Source organism: Eschscholzia californica, unplaced genomic scaffold (genome assembly GCF_041429995.1).
Source record: "Eschscholzia californica isolate CP2 unplaced genomic scaffold, dmEscCali1.0.p SCAF_3, whole genome shotgun sequence".
Taxonomy (NCBI): Eukaryota; Viridiplantae; Streptophyta; class Magnoliopsida; order Ranunculales; family Papaveraceae; genus Eschscholzia; species Eschscholzia californica.
The window spans coordinates 46,397,012-46,417,723 of record NW_028238420.1 but is presented as its reverse complement, the minus strand read 5'-3'; the positions used below and the strand labels follow the sequence as shown (position 1 = coordinate 46,417,723).

General features: G+C 36.8%; 4 protein-coding genes and 1 pseudogene across 6 annotated transcripts; 2 read left to right on the top strand and 3 right to left on the bottom strand.

Moving 5' to 3' along the window:
- The first annotated feature begins 848 nt into the window (after positions 1 to 848).
- LOC147550905 (putative F-box/LRR-repeat/kelch-repeat protein At1g11620) lies at positions 849 to 2,928 on the top strand. Its single transcript, XM_086665342.1, has 2 exons — positions 849 to 1,106; positions 1,210 to 2,928. The coding sequence occupies exon 2, from the start codon at positions 1,346 to 1,348 to the stop codon at positions 2,681 to 2,683; it is 1,338 nt and encodes a 445-aa protein (XP_086521468.1). The 5' UTR covers positions 849 to 1,106; positions 1,210 to 1,345; the 3' UTR covers positions 2,684 to 2,928.
- A 2,854-nt stretch (positions 2,929 to 5,782) lies between these two features.
- LOC147550904 (vesicle-associated membrane protein 721-like) lies at positions 5,783 to 9,180 on the bottom strand. The gene is made up of 5 exons (XM_086665341.1): positions 8,762 to 9,180; positions 6,772 to 6,913; positions 6,542 to 6,662; positions 6,394 to 6,456; positions 5,783 to 6,219 (listed from the first exon to the last, which is right to left on the bottom strand). Exons 1-5 carry the CDS (start codon positions 8,949 to 8,951, stop codon positions 6,076 to 6,078), a joined length of 660 nt encoding a protein of 219 aa, XP_086521467.1. The 5' UTR covers positions 8,952 to 9,180; the 3' UTR covers positions 5,783 to 6,075.
- A 2,964-nt stretch (positions 9,181 to 12,144) lies between these two features.
- On the bottom strand, positions 12,145 to 13,045 carry LOC147550903 (uncharacterized; annotated as a pseudogene).
- Positions 13,046 to 15,234: 2,189 nt separating this feature from the next.
- Positions 15,235 to 18,109, bottom strand: LOC147550902 (F-box protein At3g07870-like). 2 transcript variants are annotated; one of them, XM_086665337.1, is made up of 2 exons: positions 17,879 to 18,109; positions 15,235 to 16,767 (listed from the first exon to the last, which is right to left on the bottom strand). In XM_086665337.1, exon 2 carries the CDS (start codon positions 16,745 to 16,747, stop codon positions 15,551 to 15,553), a length of 1,197 nt encoding a protein of 398 aa, XP_086521463.1. In that variant the 5' UTR covers positions 16,748 to 16,767; positions 17,879 to 18,109; the 3' UTR covers positions 15,235 to 15,550. The 2 variants fall into 2 exon arrangements, with proteins under 2 accessions (XP_086521463.1, XP_086521464.1); XM_086665338.1 differs by lacking the exon at positions 17,879 to 18,109 and adding an exon at positions 17,335 to 17,837.
- Positions 18,085 to 20,572, top strand: LOC147550901 (RNA-binding protein). 2 transcript variants are annotated; one of them, XM_086665340.1, is made up of 5 exons: positions 18,085 to 18,234; positions 18,309 to 18,429; positions 18,509 to 18,761; positions 19,907 to 20,032; positions 20,252 to 20,572. In XM_086665340.1, exons 1-5 carry the CDS (start codon positions 18,152 to 18,154, stop codon positions 20,371 to 20,373), a joined length of 705 nt encoding a protein of 234 aa, XP_086521466.1. In that variant the 5' UTR covers positions 18,085 to 18,151; the 3' UTR covers positions 20,374 to 20,572. The 2 variants fall into 2 exon arrangements, with proteins under 2 accessions (XP_086521466.1, XP_086521465.1); XM_086665339.1 differs by having other exon boundaries at positions 18,303 to 18,429.
- The last annotated feature ends 140 nt before the right edge of the window (positions 20,573 to 20,712 follow it).

Sequence of the window (20,712 nt, the reverse complement as noted above, 5' to 3'; positions counted from 1 at the left end):
TTCACCGATTTTCTTGGTGTGATGGTTCTATTATGTTGGCGGTGCCCGTTGTGTGTTATGTTCGTGTTGCTCCCCATGTGTGGTGGTTGTCTGTTGATGGTGGTGGTGGGTTGTCTGTTGGTGGTGGTGGTGGGTTGTCTGTTGGTGGTGGTGGTGGGTTGTCTATTGGTGGTGGTGATGGTTTTTCTGTTGGTGGTGGTCTCCCAAACAACCTATTGTGTTTTTGGTGGCGGTGGTGGCTTGGTGGTGGTGGCGGCGGCGGTGGTGGCTTGGTGGTGGTGGCGGTGGTGGTACTGGTTGCAGTAAAATGTTGGAAGATTTTTTATTTATGGGGGCAGAAGAGTCTTTTGATAAATTTCAGCAATTGACCCTATATTTCAGACTTGTTTTGAAGTCTGAATTTGTGGGCTCTTTTTCAGCCAATTCAGACCTTGACCATTTTCAGCTAGATTTTCCGATTTTCTTAAATTCTAAAAACAAACATCTGAAATCTGAATTGGAACCCAATTCAGATTTCAGATCTGAAAATATAAAAAAACAAACAGCACCTAAGTGTTGTATTAATTGGATAGTACAAAGAAAAGGCGTATGCAGATTAGATCCTTGGCCCAGTCAGAATGGAATGTTTTGGGCCTCGGACTGCGCCAGTCTGAGAACGGCGCAAACAGGTGGCGGGAGTCAAGTGTAGAGCCAAGAGAAATTTGGGTTGCGCCTATAGATGCACCCTATAAAATTTCCCAGGGAGAACCATTGGTTCTTAATAAAAGAAAATCTTCACTTTCTTACCCACGAGAAAGAAATTAATTTTCTTACTCACACATTCTAATGTATCAAACGGACCCTAAGGAACATGAAGCCCATTTGAAACCCTGAAAGAGAATACCCAAAATCTGTTCCTCTCTCGCTCAAAAAATCTATCTTTGGTCTTCTCCATCAAAACCATTTGCGGCTACGAGTAACAAATACTACTATTCATATCCTGTTTTTATATGGAGGAGGAGGAGGGAGCATCATCTAGATTAGGTTTGATTGAGAAAGCACAGAAGGATCCAATGAGGGCGACGACTGCTTCTATTTCCAGATTGATAAACTACATGAACCAACAGGTACCTCTACTTATTTGTTTCCTTCTCTCTCTCTCAATCTATTACTAAGTTGTTGAATTATTGTTTGTTAATTTGGTGTTTGATACTACTCAATAATTAATAGGAGGCGGCCGATGGGAATCATATAGTAGGTTTTTTTTGGTATAGTCACCTATGATGATGATGATGATGATGACACTACTACTACTAGGGTTTATGATGATGATGAGGTAATTCCATTTCCACCACCATTGAATGTCATGGCTTTGAGTTTCACTAAGTCCGCAAGAGCAAGGATCGAAAAAGCAGGTGGAAAATGCATAAGTTTTCATCAGCTTCCTCTCACCTTCCAGAAACAATTTTTAGTTACCTTCGCCAAACACCATGATACAATGCTCATCTTCAAACCCAACAACAACAAAAACAGCAATGGCATCCCAACAATGACAAGAGCGTTCGTGGACAACCTAAACGACGATCTCCTTTCTGAAATCCTCATAAGACTACCTGCAAAAACATTAGGTCAACTAAAAGTTATCAACAAAAGATGGTACTCCTTCATCTCCCATCCTTCCTTTGTCGCCAAACACACTAGTCTACAAACACCTCGTGATGCTTCTAGTTTTCCTTCGGAAACATGTATTACGTTTTCCAAAACATTTGGTGATAATGTAGCTCTGTTATCTTTTGATGGCCCTTCACCCAATCTCCTTAGTGAAACCACCTTTACTCTAGGTTTACCACCTGTTAAGTATAATGAATCAACCATTTTTGCTAGTTGCTGTGGCCTTCTTATGGTTGGGATTGGAGGCCGCATTTACATCTACAACCCTTTGACCAAGAAAAAAAAACGTATTCCAAAGCCCTACAAAAAGTTACATTGTAATTACGGGATAATCTTTGGTGGGTCAACTTCCTCCGGCCAGTATGACTGTAATAATCACTACACTCTGGTTTGTTTGATTGAAGCAACCAACGCTTTTAAATTCATGACTTTTTTGCCAAAGAAAAGCCGTTGGAGAGACTCCAACATGTCTTCCATGATAAGCTTTGGTACTAACGGGTTGAATATATATTCTGTATGCGGACGTATCCTTCCTGTTTGTTATCGAGGGATTATACATTGGTTAACTGAAGAGGGATATATTATTGCATTCAATTTGGATAAAGAAGAGAGTAGGATGATTGAAATACCAAAGAGCGTAATGGCGGTTGAAGTGGATAGAGATTGGCGGGATTGTACTTGGCTTGGAGTTTTAGAAGATGAAGTTATTCTTGTAGTTGCTACCTCTAAACATGAAATAGTAACTTGGGTACTCGATGATTATGAAAACAACAAGTGGAAAGTTAAGAGAAAAGATGTGATAAATCCCGAGAGGATTCCCATAGTTTATATTAGACCATTGTTCTTTGATGGTCAGAGATTTTTGTTAACCATCTCAACCAACATCGAATACAAGTTTGGGTGCAAGGTACACTTACGGATGGAACATGATGTCCGAACTGGTGTTTCTAAACCTTTACTTTCCGAAGGTGGTAAAAGGTATGTAGGTTCTTTAGTGTGTGTTCCTATTATAAACACTCTTACCGAGGTTTAGAGGGCCAACCAAAATTTGGTTAGGAACTTATCATGAAATGTAGGTATTTACTTTTGGTTAAAAATCAATTTTTTTTTTTTTTTTTTTTATTGTGCTGGTGTACTGTATTTATTATCAATTTTGTATAGGTTGATTTACTAGACTGTAGCTTGAGGAAATATGTTCCTCTTGCCCTTAACTGAAACTGGTATCTAGTAGTAATTGTTTTGCTATATTGATTTAACATAGATTTTGAGTTTCAGATATGCCTTTTATGTCAAGACTTTCATTATTAGATTTCAGGAGATGATTCTTAATTCCTGTTTTGTTAATTTCTATCCAGTAAATCGTGTTTTGTTAACTTTTTATTCAGTAGATTTCACTATTTCATTATATATCCACAAACCGAGGCATGGTGAACTTGCATTGTTGTGTCAATTGACTTTAGGGGTTTCAGGAATTGTCTAGTGTGTTGATAAGTTAAGCAATTGAAGCGTAAAACGAGATACAATATAATAGTTGAAGTGAAAATCTCTCAAGTAAGTTTCACATTCAACATTGCTTCTACTCGATGTAAACATCACACAGGTTTTAGAGATAGAAAGATTTGAAGAGTTCGCCGATTCCCAGTTTCAGTTGTTGCTGAATATAGTGTGACAGGATTAGAAGAGCTTTTGAAATCTTAACTAAAAGTTCATGTAGTTTGACTCAGGTCGCAGCCCAGGTGCTCTGTCTGTTTCTGGTTGACGATTAATAGAGCTTCGGTTTACCTGTGGGTATGTGTACCTGTGTGTAAATATGTACCTGTGTCAGTAGGAATCAAGCTGGTATCACTTCTTCACACCTTAAAAGTTTTACTTGCATACGAGGTAGCAGAACTGCCTATTGATATGCTGCCCAAACCAGTGTCGTTTTTCACTGGAGATGTATCTGGCTCTTTAGCTAAATATTTCTTTGACGAGTTTTCATCTTGTCCTGATTGACTTGTATCTTTGTAATAATAACTAGATTGATAGTCATCCCTACCGTCTCATGTTCCATATACTGAAATAATAGCACCATAATGGTTTAATGGACTGCTATATGCTGGTTCTCTGACCTTGTTAACCATCTCAACCAACGTCCACTACAAGTTTGGGTGCACGGCAAGCTTACGGATGGAACATTATGTCCGAACTAGTGTTTATAAACCTTTACTTTCTGAAGGTGGTTCATCTTTTGTAGGTTTTTTTAGTGTGTTCATATTATTAACACTCTTACAGTGGTTTAGAGGGCCTACCAAAATTTGGTTAGTGATCTGATTACATGGAATAGAGAGAGAGGAAGAACTATATTAATATATAAAAGAAACTTCTCTATATAGTATAAGTATGGGAGAGAGAAGTTACAACTCAAAATAACTAGGAGAAGTTACATAGAAGTGTTACGAATTCTCGAAGAACAAGTTGTAGGAATATGCGGAGAGAATACGTCTTTTGCAAGTTCTTACTGTTGCGATTGAAGAAGTAATCAGTATGAAGTTGATTGAAAATCCAAGCGTTTCCTAAGTTGTATGCATGGAAGGAAAATTTGAAACAAGTAGAAGCAATCAAAGAGAACATATATGATCATGAAAAGATATTAGCTCATTTCAGAAGTTTGCGAGAAATGTTTTTGAAAAACTACTATTGGTTGATTCACCTCTCACTTATTTCAATCTCAAAATTTATATGCATCTTGAACTACATACGATTCTATTTTACTTTAATGTGTTGTTACTCAGGTCTGGGTAGGTCTACTTCCATATCGTTTTCTCATTCCTTCCATATTGAATTAGTGGATCGTCAAGATAAACACTATCCAAACGTTTCCTAAGTTGTAAGCCAACTTATTGAAGTCCATTACAATGTATTCAACCTCTCTATAATGAAATTAAGAGCATCGCCAATGTAAAACTCAAAACGAAATTCAAGGTATCTTATGTGTCAACTTTTCTCGATGGTATTGTTGATATTCTTAATCAATAAGACATCTCCAGTGTATCATTCCAAAAACTTTAAAATTACTAGGATGTCTTCTGTTAGATGGATAACTTTGTTTTTAATATTGATTGAACAATAAGATCTTGAAGAGAAATCTCAAATGTTCAGTTTTTTTCTTAAGATATTTTAGAATCAAGTGTTTTTATGTCATCTTAAGATTCAAATTGAGTCTTGCACTAGAAATAGTTTTCTTCTTTTTTCGAAAAAACTAAAACTTAGGTGGCACGTAAGTTTTTCAATTTAAGTCTTACCGTGGAGGTTCTCTAAGAAGTATACCGTGATAATAATTCCAAGGCACCCTGAATTTCAAGTATAAAAAGTTACTCACCTGAACGTGATGATGGTTCATTTCAGATGAATCTGACTGTTTCAAATGGAAACTGTTTCAAATGGAAACCGTTGAAAAAAGAAAAAGGTTAACAGATCCAATTAAGAGGGCGAGCTGGCTAACCGATTTGAGGGAATTTTGGAGTTTCGACCGATTTTTCGAAGAGAGAAAAAGGGAAAAAAGGTTTCTGGTTTTTGGAAGAGAGAGAGAGAAGGTGAAAAGATTTTCTTTTGCTGATTTTGAAAACTAAATGTCCGATTTTTTTTTTTGTAATTACTTAACATCTGGCTGGGTAGGAATTGATTTGGGATTTGGATGGAAGTTGTTTCATTTAATGAAAAAAGTTGCAAGAAATTAAAAGATGTCTCGTTCTCGATCTGTGTCGGCCAAGACACCAGAGATTCTCGGCCAAACCCTAACTCGATGTCTCGGCCGAGTCCCGTCTTGAGACCAACTACACAGAGTAGTAGTGTGTGGGGGTGGGGTGGGGGGTGGGTGGGGGGGGGTGGGGGGGGGGGGGGGGGGGGGGGGGGGTGGAAGGAGAGGAAGATGAATAATTTCTTTTTCATGAGTGACAGGGAGAGAGGTGGTACTGTTGACTACAACAATGCCATTTTCATTACTACAAAAAATAATTTAAATCAGCCTGTTGAAGTTCTACAGCAATAATTCCAAGACGGATAATTCTAGGCAGTGAATGATTGTTTATAGGTTTTACAAGTCAGATACGAAAAAATAGTAAGCCGAAAGTGCTTCTCAAAGACATAAATGTACCCAGAAAAACGTTGCCTAGCACATCATAATGAGCAGCTCCTTTGTTCGTTGCATAGAAAGAATTCATGCGTAAACATAGTCTATACACACGCAAGTTGTCACGATACAAAATAGTACAAATAACCATTCCAATCCCAAAAATAGACTAACTATATATGGGACAGAATAGGTTATTCCAATTTATAACCCAAACAAAAAGAAGACAATCTTTCACAAGCACTAGTCAAGTATTATGTATTCCTAATCAAGAAGGAGACGACAGAAAGTGATTTAGGGATTTTTTTTTCAGATCAACACTTGAAACCATGGCAAACAGAGAGAACAATGATCAGAATCAAGGCAATGAGGATACCCAAAACAATCAGCTTTATCTTCATATTCTGAAGCCACATCTTCCTCCTCATCTTAGTCCCTTGTTGCCTGAAATCTTGTGCCTGCCAAAAATCCATTTTGTGTGAATGAAAACTTCTTATTGTCTATCTCTAAACTAACAAACAACGAATACTTACAAATACGTGAACATTTACTCGGCCTCTGTGATTACTAATAGTCCTCTAGTCCGGTAAGGGGCGAGAAGAAAGATGTCAATATTCATAAACAATTTTTACCTGTGAACGAAGGTTCTCAGTTTTGTCGACAAGAAGCTCAATTTTCTCACCACGGTCAAGAACCTATACAAGCACGATTTAGTATTATTAGCTATGCATTGTTTAGAAAGTAAAGTTAGTAACACATAACAGTACTAATGTTTTTCACCTTCTCAATATTTTCCATCATCACTCCCTTGACTTCAGAAACCTGAGCCTTAACTTTTGCAAGTTTGCTGATCTCCTCTGGATGATCCACGCAGTACTGCATATGCTCCTTTAGTTTTGACCTAAAAACATAGATAATTTTGCTTCAGAATTTCATATAATCTGTGGATGTGATTAATATGGTATGACATTAAATTCGAAGCGTATCTAGTTAAAAATCAGAAGATTTACCCAAATTCCTTGTTCAGGCTTTGTGCAACAGCAGTTGCAGCTTTTCCACCTCCATATCTCTTGTTGAAGTCATCCTTCACACGCTCTAGAAAAGCTATTGGGATTTGCCTGCCAACGGCCTCAACTGCAACTACACAATAGGCTGCAAAAAAGAGGAAACATAAGAGCTTAAGCGATGGTTTTAGGCAACAACGACCCTGTGGACAATGGCATTAAAATGGGGAAAAAAGAAAAATTGTTAGAGCTGTAGTAGAGAAATTTGTTTGAAGTGAAGGATTTGATTTCTCTTCAAAAGAAAAATGTTAGGTATTTGATTATTTCTTATACCTAAAAAAGATGGCAAACTTTGTATCTCACTCTCAAATCTTTAACAGAAAGTTCAACCTTCCTTCTTCAAATATCTCTCTCTACATTCCAAAGTGCATAAAAGATGGGAAGAATATTATTGCACAATATACGAGTTCCTGCACTAGTACTGACACCTAATTCTCTTTCTATGGCAATCATTTTATTACACTGCTTATCTAACTTTACCTTTTTCAGCCTTTAGAGTATTTATGAACATAGGATATAATCTCGAGAGGGAAATAACAGTTCTAAAGCCTTAAGGTCATTTAAATAGATCAATTTAGTATTACATTCATTAGGAATCAAAGTGACACGTGAACCTGACCATTCCAATATAGGTCGGGAATAGTTTTACGTCATTACATATAAATATTGACATTATGAATAATGGCAGGAGAGTAGGCGCTAAACAACATCAAGACCCGAAATGCTCAAGTTCAAATATCGTGCTCCATGAAAAATTCAATCTTCAAAGCATAATTAATTGATTACCAAAAACTGTATATAGGAAATAATTTCCTACTCAAAGAGCGAGTAGAGAATCTAAGAACATGTGCAATAATATACGGTAAAACACATTAATGACGTGAGGAAAATAATAGCTAAAAAACTTCATATACTGTAAGACTCTAATAGAAAGCAACAATCTATCTTATCCGAAAATGACATAGACACCAGAGTATAGCGTGAATATATAGTAGATATATGAAGCAACATGGAAACCCAACTTGTAAGTGCTAAAGAAAGTAACGAAACGATAACAATCAGATGTATAACTTGCCTAACTACAACTACAAAATATATTAATGACATGAGAGAAATAAACCGTCAAAAACTTCATATACCATAAGATTCTATTAGAAAGCAACAATCTATTCTTACCCAAAAATGACATTGACACCAGAGTATAGCTTGAAAATATAGTAGAATCATGAATAAACATCAAGACCCAACTTGTAAGTGTTAAAAAGCTAACGAAAGGATACCATCATAACAATCAGATCCGTTAAAACGAATTATTAAATTATAAATATGGGAACACAGTCAATTTTGCTTTGTAAACTCTAGCTCCTAAATTTTGAGTTTCAACCAGAAGAGTTTGCTATAAGTTTCCCCCAAGAATTTAAGCAAAATGAAGTTTCACAGATGGACGATTAGGATATGTCAGAACAACAACAACAATAATAATAACAACAAAAACCTACTCCAACATTAAAAAACCCTAAAATCATAGCACGCCATGCATCTGTAGGAAGACATCATGATAATCAAAGTTCGTCTCTAATGGAATGTCACTCTGATCTCTGTTGACTGTTAAGACTAAGCTTTCTTATGCTTTCACTATACATATAAGATCCAAAAAACTACAACTTTATCAACAAAGAAATGATCACGAAATGACTTATAGATCTACAGATTTATCATCTGTTAATCCATAACTTAATCCAAAAACATAAATAAACAAAACGATCAATAAGAGATGAATAACAACATTCACACAGATACAGAATCGAGAAATGAACTGAACAGATCGTTATTATTAGATCTAAACCCTGGAAAATCATAGAGAAACGAGAAAACGTAAATGAAAATCCAAACAACGAGATCGAAATCTAGAAGAAAAGAACTGTAAAATACTTACTGAAACCGTCTTCAACTAGATAGTTGAAGGTGTGATTATCACAGTTATAAGTAAACCTATTGTTAGTAGCAGGAAGCTTCTGAAGACATTGAGAAGCGATTGTTGTAAAATTTCCTGTGAATTCGGTGTATTCAGCAAGGATTACGGTTCCTCGAGCAACAAAGCTGTAGATCAGAGACTGTTGGCCCATCTCTTAAACCCTAGACCTAGAGAGAGAGAGAGAGAGAAGTTTAGAGTTTCAGAGAGAGGTTAGGGAGGGAAATCGATCGATGGAGACGATCGGAGAGAGAAGTCTTCTTTTTTCAGTTTTTCTGGGGTGGATGAGAAGTCACATTCTCGGCCTTCGGGGTACTATCTATATAACATTTAGCCCTTCATTTCAAGGAAATTACGTGAACTACCACCAAGACTACTACACCATTAGGTCATGTTTGGCGTGCGGACAGAAAATCTGAATAACATTTTTTTTTTCTCGATAACAGTTACTGATAGTTTTTTTTTTTTGGCCAACGCTTTGGGGAAAGCTAAATAGTTTTCGGGGTGTGAAAACTTGGTAAAAATTGGTCAATTTTGTTTAACAATTTTATTTAGGGGGAAAGCAAAATACTTCTCCACCTCAGCTCTCTCTCTCCACCTCACCTCACTCTCTCCACCTCACCTCTTTGTCTTCTCCGATTAGGTCGCCGGGGCAGAAAATTTGGATCCAAATTTTGAATTTTGGACCTGGGTCACTCGATCCAAACTGTGTCAGTGGGGGCTTTATCCAATATGTTAGGGCGGCTGAAGGGGTCTAAGGTGACCGTTGGGGTTTCCGTAACGATCACCTTGGAAATCCTTCTAGCCGTTGGAGCAAATCCAATGGCTAGAAAGGGGTTGAACTCCTATTTATAGGGGTTGTATGAAAATGTTGTCTCCTACTTTCTCGTCGGTTGAATTATCGGATGATGATGACGAAGAAACATCTTCACACGTTCCCTCGATATTAGATGGAAATTTTGATGATTCTTGTGAGCAAGAAGACACGATTTCAACCAAGACAAATGCATGGGTACCGTACAAACAAGATGAAGATATTTTACATGATAATTTTTTTGTTTGAAAATCACTTTTGACGGTGATTGAAAATGGTCAGAAATAAAAAGCATTTGAGCAAAAAATAGCGACAGAATATAATGAGCATGCAAAGAAACAACGTTCATACAGGAGTTGTAAATCTTGTTTCAGTGAGATAAACTCTAATGTCAAAGCTTTATTTCTATTTTGAGGCTAGTAAATAAAGTTCGAGAAAGTGGGGAAAACGATTATGACGGGTAATTATTCAAACTTTTAATCTTTTTATTTCTTTCTTTTCACTTCATAATATAAACTTAAAATAAATTTTGTTTATTTCAGTTAGAAAGAGCCCTTAAAATGTATAAAAAAAAAAAAAATCACAAATGAAAAAACTTTAGATTCCAACATGTTTACAACATTTTGATGACACACAACAAGTGGATGTCAGACATGCCAGGAGAGTCACCATCCGGCAAAAGAGATTCTAGTACCAATTCATTGGAGGAAAGACCAGTTGGCCATAAACAAGCCAAAGCAAATGCAAGAGTTGGAGAAAGTTCTACACATTCTACAGTTAAAACACCAAGAAATCAGTAGTTCTACAAAAGTCCCGATGGAGAAATATTGAGAAAAAAGAGTCGAAGAAACATGTTGGAGAACAACACCAATAGATGAAGCTCTACGGGTTCAACAAAAAAACTTACGAGTTTCTTAAGAATACAAGAATAAAAAATTGTAATTTGCTAGAGATCAACATGGGGTGAACTTACTGATGATTGATGGTGCACGAATGCTTAAAGTAGCGCGAGAAGCTTATTTATCTGGTCTCCACGCGACCCACAAAATCCCTTCTAGCTATCTTTAATAATCATTTTTGTTTAGTCGTATGTAAGTAGATTTAATTTTTTTTAATCAATTATTAATTGTAATCTCCTTAACAATTTTTTTTTTATTGATTGTAATCAATGTTATTTCGAATTTATTAAATAAATTAGGAAATTAAACATTTATAGGCCTGAAGAGAGGTTGAGGTTGGAGCTGAACTTTTGAGATATAAGTGCGGTTGAAATTTTTGAGTGAAAAAATGTTTTTGCGCTTAACTCTAGTGGGGTTGGAATTGCTCAAAGGTCCTGGGTTGTTATTCTTGGTACTCACATTATTCTCTTTCTTATAGGTCAAACGTGGCTATAGAGGTGTATTAAAGATGAGCTTGCTTACACTTTGACTTTACTTACGCCCCAAGTTATACAAAATTTAATGGTAATTGTTTGTTTAATGCTGACAAGAATATACACATTAGATCCACTAATTACAACACTTCGAACCAAAAACAAATAAAAGAATCATATACAACTCTCTTTTTATCAATTTACTAATAAGATCTTCAACAAAAGAAAAATATAATCAAATATAACATTGTAAACTAAAGTTGTAAAAGCAACAATACAAAATAAAATGTGTTTAAGTGCTCTAATAAATAATAAATTAAGATGTTGCTCCACATTGTTTCTTATTTTATGATATTCTATTTACTAAGGTATAAAGATGAACTCGCGATTTCTACTCTTATGCCTCTTTCACTCGCTTTGTCTGTGCAAAGTTTGTACCATCTCTTCCGAACATTTTCTTGCTAACCTGTCGAATTTAGGTAACTTTGGTAAATCAATAATCCAAAGTAATGGGCAGAAAAAATCACTAGGAATGAAAAAGGAATAAGAAGTCATGATTGTGAGATGTTCAATATAAATTGGGTCAAGGCCCTTGGGGCACTTAAAGTAATTTGAAAAGATATTGTCAGTTTTGAAGATAAGACCTTCTGGAATATTTGAAAACAAACTTTGGACTATTTTATGTTTGAATATAGATGAAGAATATAAAGACTTATTATGTCAAATAACATCTCTGCCTATAGTTGAATTTTGTTAAAATTTACCAATTGACAAATATAAACAGTAAACGTGCCAGAATTTGCAGTCGTGCTAAGACCATTATTATATGATTAGCATGTATCAAAATATAAAACAACGTATTCCGGCATTGGGTAAACAATATATAGGAAACAAATTGAAGGTCGATTTGCCACTACCTTTCGACTCATTTACATAAATTGAGAATGCCTTCATTTGGAAACCTGCACAAAAAATTAAAAAGAAGGTACGGATAGAAATTGTTATGGCTGAAATGATATGTAGAACGCGCACATACGAAGTTCGCAAATGCCAAATTTGCTAGAAAACTAAACTACTGCCAAAGTTACAAGCATGAATCATATTGCGATCATAAACCAATAAGAACTTCCACATATGAAATACGCTATGATTAAAATACTTTCATAGTGCCCTTCTTTGGGGGTTTCGTAATATATGACAACGACCACATTCAACGACGTGGTTTGAAAGCTCTCTATGTGGAGAACCTTTTTTTACGCCGGCCAGGGAGGGGGTTACTAGTCGACCCCCACCATCTGCTCACTCGCCAGGCTCTTTCCACTGACTCTTATCTGGAATAGGATTTATCATCTGTCAATAGACTTCATGATATCTAGCTACTGTGAAACAATTTGACCAAATTGATGAACATTTTGGCCACACGAGATGGGTGCTGCGGGAGCATGTGCACATGGTAAACCATAAATCTACCAACGGCGACAAGAACACACGATTTTGTTATCCACGATATTTATCCGCTCAGATGACACAATCTCAAATTCCACTTCATTTGCACGATGGACTCGGTAATAATGCGAATCAGCAAGAGCTTGTATAATGTGCTTCGCAACTGATGGTATAAGAATCGAGTTCCAAATCATGCCTATGTTACAGCTATCTAGGACCAAAATGCTAACTAAAGACGAATATGCTCCATCATTTGCACAAATATAGTAACTCTGTAACTCAGTAGGTAAAGTGAACATGTCGTTCCATCAAAATATGATACAGCTCAAAAGACGGGGAGGAAAACGATGAAACCATTGCATGACATCTCGGCATCTCGCGATATCTCTACTATCTCGGAGATCTTCGATTCAAATTCAACGGCAGTGAGTGGGTATACGGCATTCCAGAATATGTTAATTAACTTTGCATTCTTAAACTCATCATGGAATTTTTCACTTAGATAACACAAACAAAATCCAAGAAACGCACTTGAGAAATGAGTTTCCACGTCATCTACTATACCTTGTTGTGTATTCACTCCAAGCAACTTCCTTAACTCTGTAAGGAACCACATCTATTTTTCATTGCAAATGGCAATGGATACAGCAAACCGTCAGTGTCAATAGCTGCAACACGAAATCAAGAACCTATTTACTGAACACTCATTTGGGCATTTGGCTACATGAACACACCATGGGTATCCTTCTTCTGAAAACTCGGCTATTATGCGGATTCTGTCAGACTTAAGCATACGCATATCAAAATGCAATCCTATAGCAATCTCTTTTAGTGTCCTTCTGCATGTTTCTACATCAGGGAGTTCTCGTGTCGACCTATAACTAAAGAATGTCATCCACACCAAAACAATGACGAAGGGCAACAAAAGATTGGTTGGGCATTCACCAACGATGAGAGAGTTCAGCTGCATAGTGATGTAAAGGCCTTCCACTGACATGGATTATATCCTCATAACCTACAGGTTTTGAATCTATATGAGGTCAGCAGCAGGAACCTTCAAAGTTTGTAAACTTCAATTATCTACCTTTATTAAGAATACATACAAAACCTGCAAACTGTTTGAGCATGATACTAAGATAGTACAAGGACTCAAACAGGTCGTAGATATTATCAGAAGTCTTTGGTTGTCCTACTAACAAATTAAGATCAACATAAAATTGGTTTCGGTCTAATTTCCTGTTTGTTTTTATTATCCAAGGGAGAACTGGCCAAAACTCTCTGGCCCACACTATTTATGCAGTCTTAAGAGCAGGGATCTGTCTTAACTTATGTATCAGGAAGTAGTGAAGTACATAAGACCCTAAACCAGAGTGAAGATTTTAAGACTATTAAAGTTCTCGAATAGCACTAGAGTGAAGACTTCTTGTGCAAGGTCCACCATGAACAATTTCGCGGCACCGACAAAATTGGAAGAACCACTTTCACCTGTTCAAACATAAGTACATATATAGATATGAAATCAAGACTTGCCCATTTTCAACCTGTCGCATATCAAGTTGAAAGAAATATGGAACGAAAACTCGTATATTTAAATAGTTTGTAAGCAAAGCAGAACTTAATGAAGAACAAATGCAAGAACTAGCAATGGGTTATGTACATAGAGTTAGATTCACAAAAACTTTGTTACGATAGTTTCTAACTACTTGAGTTGTTTCTAGATCAATGACGATTCAAACAATTGAAGGTGGAAATAATGCCAACCACCAAAAGTTTGGAGCCATTTCATAGAACTGCTCAACTATCAATTCGCACCTGCAGAATCAACAATAGAGATGACTGTATATCTAAGGGTTCCTACAATGGATCCTCTAACAACCTCCCCATTTAACCTAATTCCACTACAATGATCAAATTAGAGTAATATAAACTCTTTCACTTGACTACAGTACAGTAATAAGAAATAACATAAATGGTTATATAGAAAGGGTACCTGGTTTTGAGAAGCCTCTTCACATCATTTTCTGCAAGCAAGAAATTATGTTGTGCCCAACTCAAATAGGTCCAATATCATCTAAAGAAGAAATAACATTTAAACTAGTTAGATACTCAGATTATTCTGAAACCCACTTGCAAGAACCAACAATAGCCAGGATTTGTCATTCCCTCGATAGCTGGATCCACTTACACAAGAAGCAATGATGTCAAGGTAACAACTTACACGAAATTGTAGTTTCTTCCTCCAAATCCTAACAAGATAAAATTCTCGAAAGCACGATCACAACAAATGTAACAGTTGACTTGACTCTGAAGTCATAACCAGGATTGTGTAAACTCAGAAACTATCAGAATCCATTACCCAGAAAATAGTGCATATGTAATGGGTAATCTGAAAATAGAGTCATAACAAGAAAAACACAAAATTCTGAATCTAATTATGCTCCATCACTCTCTTCACTCGAGTACCAACCCAGAAACATGCTTAACTAATCCAAAATCATATCCGATATTTACACGGCGTGTTTTGGTCTACCACATCCGAGTACTTTGTGCATATAGAGCAGAGTACACAAAATTATTATGCTTCACAGTATTTTCTGCCAATCGGTTGTAGAGATGAGGAATACCATAACTATTACAGCGGTTAGACGGTATATGACAATGGACCCAACTTTCAAACTTTATGCGTAAATTAATCCATGTTATACTGAATAAAATTGTACCGTTTAAGGTTTTTCAAAAAGATATTAGACATACCATCAAATGAAAAATTTAATGCAAATAATGAACAAATGAATTTAAACCATATATGCCAATGTGTTGATAATATATATTTGCTGATAAATTTGTGAAACAAAGGACGAACCGACGAACACACTACTAGTCTATTTCACGAATACAATAAAATAACTTACTGAAATAACGAGACCAGTTAAAACTTCTGAAGCAAAATTGTATTTGAATTTTCAGACGTTTCTTTAACATGAACTAAAAAATCATAAAATTCCAAAAGAACAAAATTTTGTGAATATTACTCTGAAATTTGCTCATATTTCCTTCTAATCTGCAACTAAACAGTAACTCCTTTCCGTGTACTACACCTTCAGCTAATCGGATCATCGCTTCATCTTATTGTTCTACAAATTTCGCCAAGGGCTTTCAGTGAAACAAAGCTGTTTGTGTGTCGAATTCCTTCAGAAAAGCGCAAATCTGTACCAACATCTTCAAATTTTTCATCAGTTTTTTCTGAAGTTTCAGATTTCGGGTCATAGTGCCTCAGACTGTTATCGCGTCGGAACAACACTTTACCTTCCATTGTGAGGGTAACAGGCCAATTAGCCTCCGCTACCATATTGGAAGTATAATATGGGATAGAGAAGACGTTTTCCCACTGACCACTTTTCTTGAATGAACATATGGTTATAGCATTATCGCAAATCCCCAAAGCAGACAAACAACCTCCCAACTCCCGGAGTTGGTAAAATTTGTGGTCCTCATCCAGATCAGAAAAACGTGGTGAAGGGATCGAGCTCCACTGCTCAGTAGCCAAATCAAAGCCTACAATACCCCAATCTCTGTAGTCTATCCAATAAAGAGCTCCATTGACGAGGATACCCTGTGATACTGGAATAATCATTATTCTATTAACCAACAAATATGTTATTTCTCCTTTGTTAACCCAGCCAGTTCCACTCCCTAGAGTGTAAACTTGGACTCGTCCGACTTTGTGAACATCATAGTATATTACCCTGACAATCTTGTATTCTTTAGTTGACGGATGATACCCAAATCCGCTAGCCATTCGACCACCCCCATAGGATGATTTTTTGTCAATAAGAAGTCCCTTATAGTCACGTAGAATGTTAAATTTTGGAAGATATGTGCATTCATTTGTGAGGGGATTACAGATGTAGACAGGATCATCAATGCCCCGGGGGGAGGGTACAGAGAAACAAACCAAACCATTGCATGAGCCAACCATGGCAATCTTGTAACCCTGCTTCTTAACGGGAGGATGGTTGATAAACTTTAAGGTTGTGTAAGACCTTTCACTCTCATCATACTCTAAATAGCAAAGAAGGCTACTCTTTTCCGAGGCTAAGCAAAGGAAACCCACCTTACCAGCAGTCGTGCAATGGTTGCGATTAGGTTGACTATGGTCAACCTTTTGCAGTAGTTGGTGATTAAGGTGCATATCCACAAAGTAAGGAAGACGGAGGAGAGCATTCCATGATTTGCATACTTGTCTGCATTTTATGACGGACTCAACGCATAAGCGAGAGAATATTTCAATCTTGATCTCCTGATGAAGGTACTCCATTCAAATGGCCACGCCAAGAACTTGTCACAAAAAAAAAGAAGAAAATAATTAGGGAATTGCTAAGTGTGCGAAGGATTTTTGACAAAATCCTCGACTTGATGAGTCACACGGGTAAAAGAACAATCTAGATTAAAGTCAAACTTTGAAAAAACTGTCTTTTAGTGAATCGAGTCACTAAGTCAAGCATTTTGTCATTGTAGCACTCCACAATAATTATCAGGGTTCTAATTTTGTTTCCGTATGTGAAAAGACCCATAATGCTAATATCCCAAAAGCTAAGCAGGCACACAATAAATTTCAAAACGGGCAGACTTTATAACCTATTTAGTTCCACAAAGTTGGTTCCATTGTAGCACCACTGGTTCGGTGCCTCAAGACGTGGTACCTTCAAACCGAGAATTTTGGAGATGTATATTTGTTTCCTACTCTGTCTAACTGAAATTCCTTCTTACTAGAAAATTCTTTATTATCCGTTCAATACACAGAAACAAGTCACACAACCACGATCGGACTCATGGGTCTCAAGTGGTGCATTTATCAATGATTTACGACAAAATGTAGTGGTACTGTTCTTTCGTATAGCTCACCAGACTTTTATGGGAGTCCGAATACAGAACACCCCGAACCCCTAACCTTGAGGTCAGAAACAAAGTTCTTGACTACTCCGGCCGAGCGTTTCGGAATGTAATGGTACACGAAGCAACACCCTGAAGTGTCTTAGTAAGCTATTTTCTCTGAGTTTACACCAACTCCTTCCTCGTCGTATACCTTATCACCATTTTAGTTCACATACCATCAAATAGTGCATGAAAAATACTTAATTTGTTCAACCAACAAAAAATGATTTCTACTTTCTAGTGTCTCATAGCTACATTTTCTTAACTTGAGGAATTGAACTCACAAAACCAATAGTGAAAACCTAAACCCACTTATCTCTAATCACCCACACCAACTCAAAATGCAATAATCCAATAACCCTACTTTAGAAGATGAGATAAAAAAAGAAAAACCTAACTAACTTTCACCCTAAGCAAGCATTTTTACTCATCAAATCACATCAGAACTTACAAAAAAAAAAAAAAAAAAAAAACCCTAATAAGAGATTATAAATTCCATTGGAAGTAAAATTACCTTTTAATAAAACGATCTGAGCCTGAGATTAGGGCAATGGTTAGAGGAGACCGATTCATACTGAAAAATTAGATGTACCCCATATTTATACTTTTACATATTTACTATTGCACCCCTGATAATCTTTTAATTTTTATTTACAACCTCAACCCAATTTGAGTTCCCGCTAAAATCTCTTATAAGCTCCCAATTTCAATTTTGGCGCCAAGAAAGCAAAGGGAAGAACACATTCTAGAGAGAGAGAGAGAGAGAGAGAGAGAGAGAGAGAGAGAGATGAAACGAAAACAATCTTCATCAGATAGGGGATTTGGACAACTTCCTCTACCCTCATCTTTTCGATTCAAATCCTTGTCTGGGTAAAGTCGATTTCTTCATTTCCTATCTTTTTCTGTATCTGGGTATCTGAAATTTTTCCTGTTGTTAGTTGCAGGGAGGATTCTAGTAAGGAAGAAGGGGAAGTGAAAGCATCAAAGAAGAGCTCATCTATATCTCTCTCGGACTTCTTAAATCGAAAACTAGGAGGAAATTGCAGTAACCCTAAAAAGATTCAGGTGTTTTCAACTCTTTTGACTAATTATAGATTAATTTCTCACTTAGTGATTCTAATTTTCGTTAATCAATGTTTGATAGAGTAAGGAGAAGCCTTTTATGGGGATTAAAAGTACAGATGAGTCTATTGATAATAAGATAATTGGAACCAAAAGAGAAGCAAGAGATCTTGATTCTCTTCTTGGTGAAGGTATGCTTAAGGTGTTTAGTCATTCTAAAAGAGAGGAGGGACATGGAGAAGAAGGTAGTGGAATTGAACTTGAAGGATCAACAAACCCTAATGAGCAAGATTTCAGCAAACAATCAAACCCATTTCGGGTATCTTCTTTCTCAGGTTTGTTGACCTAACAATCCATCTTTTTGATTTTGGTATTTCAATTTTTTGACTATAATTTGAATGTTAATGAAATAGCTTAAGTTATGGACTTACAATCAAATGGGTTTGTGGCTCATTTTAAGTATCAAGTGGGGTGGGTTCAACATCAATCCAAGGTCACACTATAGGATAAGATGTAATGTTGTCTCATGGTGGTGGTGTAAGCATGTAACCCTAATTTTCTCGGGTTGAGTCATAGAGATGTTTGGGAAAACTTACCCAGGTGACGGTAACAGTGATAGTCCCACATTGCTATGGAGAGAGTCTGGAGCCTGAGCTATTGGTTATGCTCAAGCTTATTAGTGTCGAATCCTTCTAGGTTAGGCTCATGGAGCTTCGCCAAGAACAAAGCATTGTACCTATTCTGATTGAGCCCAGGTCAAAAGTGGAGACAATATCGATAACTGGTTACACGCTTGGGGCGTCACAGTAACGGCACTCACCATTATTGTTTGCTCGTCAAAACGTCTACCACAAACCACATACAGGCACACACACCTATACCTTGTGAAGATGCACAACAGATTACAATGTCTCGCCACTCATAGAGAGGCTTCAAACATGCATGCCTTGCCACCCATTTCTCGTCAAGTGTAAACCGAGTAACATATCGATAACTGCTAAGGTGTGGGGCGTCACAGTATCAACGCTCACCAAGTCACCATTATTGTTTGTCTATCACACACCTATACCTTGTGAAGAGGCACAACAAGTTGGAATATCTTGTAGTGTGTTTTTATACTTGAGTTACATTCCCGGGGACCTAATTTACTTCTTCACAGGAAGCTTCAAAGATGGATGTCTTGCCACCCACTTCCCGTGTAAGTGTAACCAATAGTTTAGTTATTACTGAATAGAAATACCACAAATAACATATCAGTGAAGGGTTGGTTACCTCCGTATAAAAGTATTACGAGCTCCAACGAGCTTCTTCTTTTTTTATTCAATGTTTGTTGCATAGTAGTTGTATGTTTTGAACTGTTGATGGATTCCAGTACTTGATATTTTGTTATTACCAAACCATGCCATTCAAAACTTTCATTACTTTTCTTGCTTAAACATTGGTCTTTAACTCTTTGATATCTGTAATATGATTTGTTAAGGTGGAAATGGAAGAGGCACCACTCAAAAGCACATTGTAGTTATCGGAGATGATCCGAAGCCCAAGCAGAAGCGGAAACAAGAGAATCTTACAAGAAACAAGAGGCCGAAACTTCTCTACAATCACTGTAAGCAAATCACCTTATTGGTTATTCAATGTTAAGACAAAAGTCAATTTTTAGACTTGTATTTCGGTAAGCCCTACACGCCATGGTGACTAGTTTCCCAAAATCCTTTCTAACCGAGTACCGACGAATTGGGATACTTTCTCCTGTTTCCAGTTCCAAAATCATCCATAGTACGAAACGAATCAATGTTAATACGGGGTTCTTGTTTTCTGGTTTCAGATGCTAATGGAGGTGGGTGGTGGGACTGTGACATGGAAGGTGTTGATAATCAAGAAGTAGGTTGCAATGAATCATGGGAAGGGATGGGATCTACCACTTTAGGAGGACTTGAGTGGCACTGATCAATGCTACATAACTTAGTACATCCATGTGAACTAATGCGATACTATCATATTCGTGAGCGAATCCTATAAGAATGTATCTTATAACTACTATCAGATTTCCTTACTCCTTATGGAATATGAACTGGGATCAGATTTCGATTTCATATTTTCAAATATCCATTGACAGACTTCAGTACAAGTTTTTTACTTGTTTTCATTTAGTTCCCGTTTCGATCTGAATGTAGCTGAAAACCCTTACTTTTTTTCTGTTGTCATGAAAACTATGTATAGATGAAGTCCAAATGACCTTAATGTCTGGCGCACCAGTTCAGGAAACCAGAAGCAGGTCTGCTATTA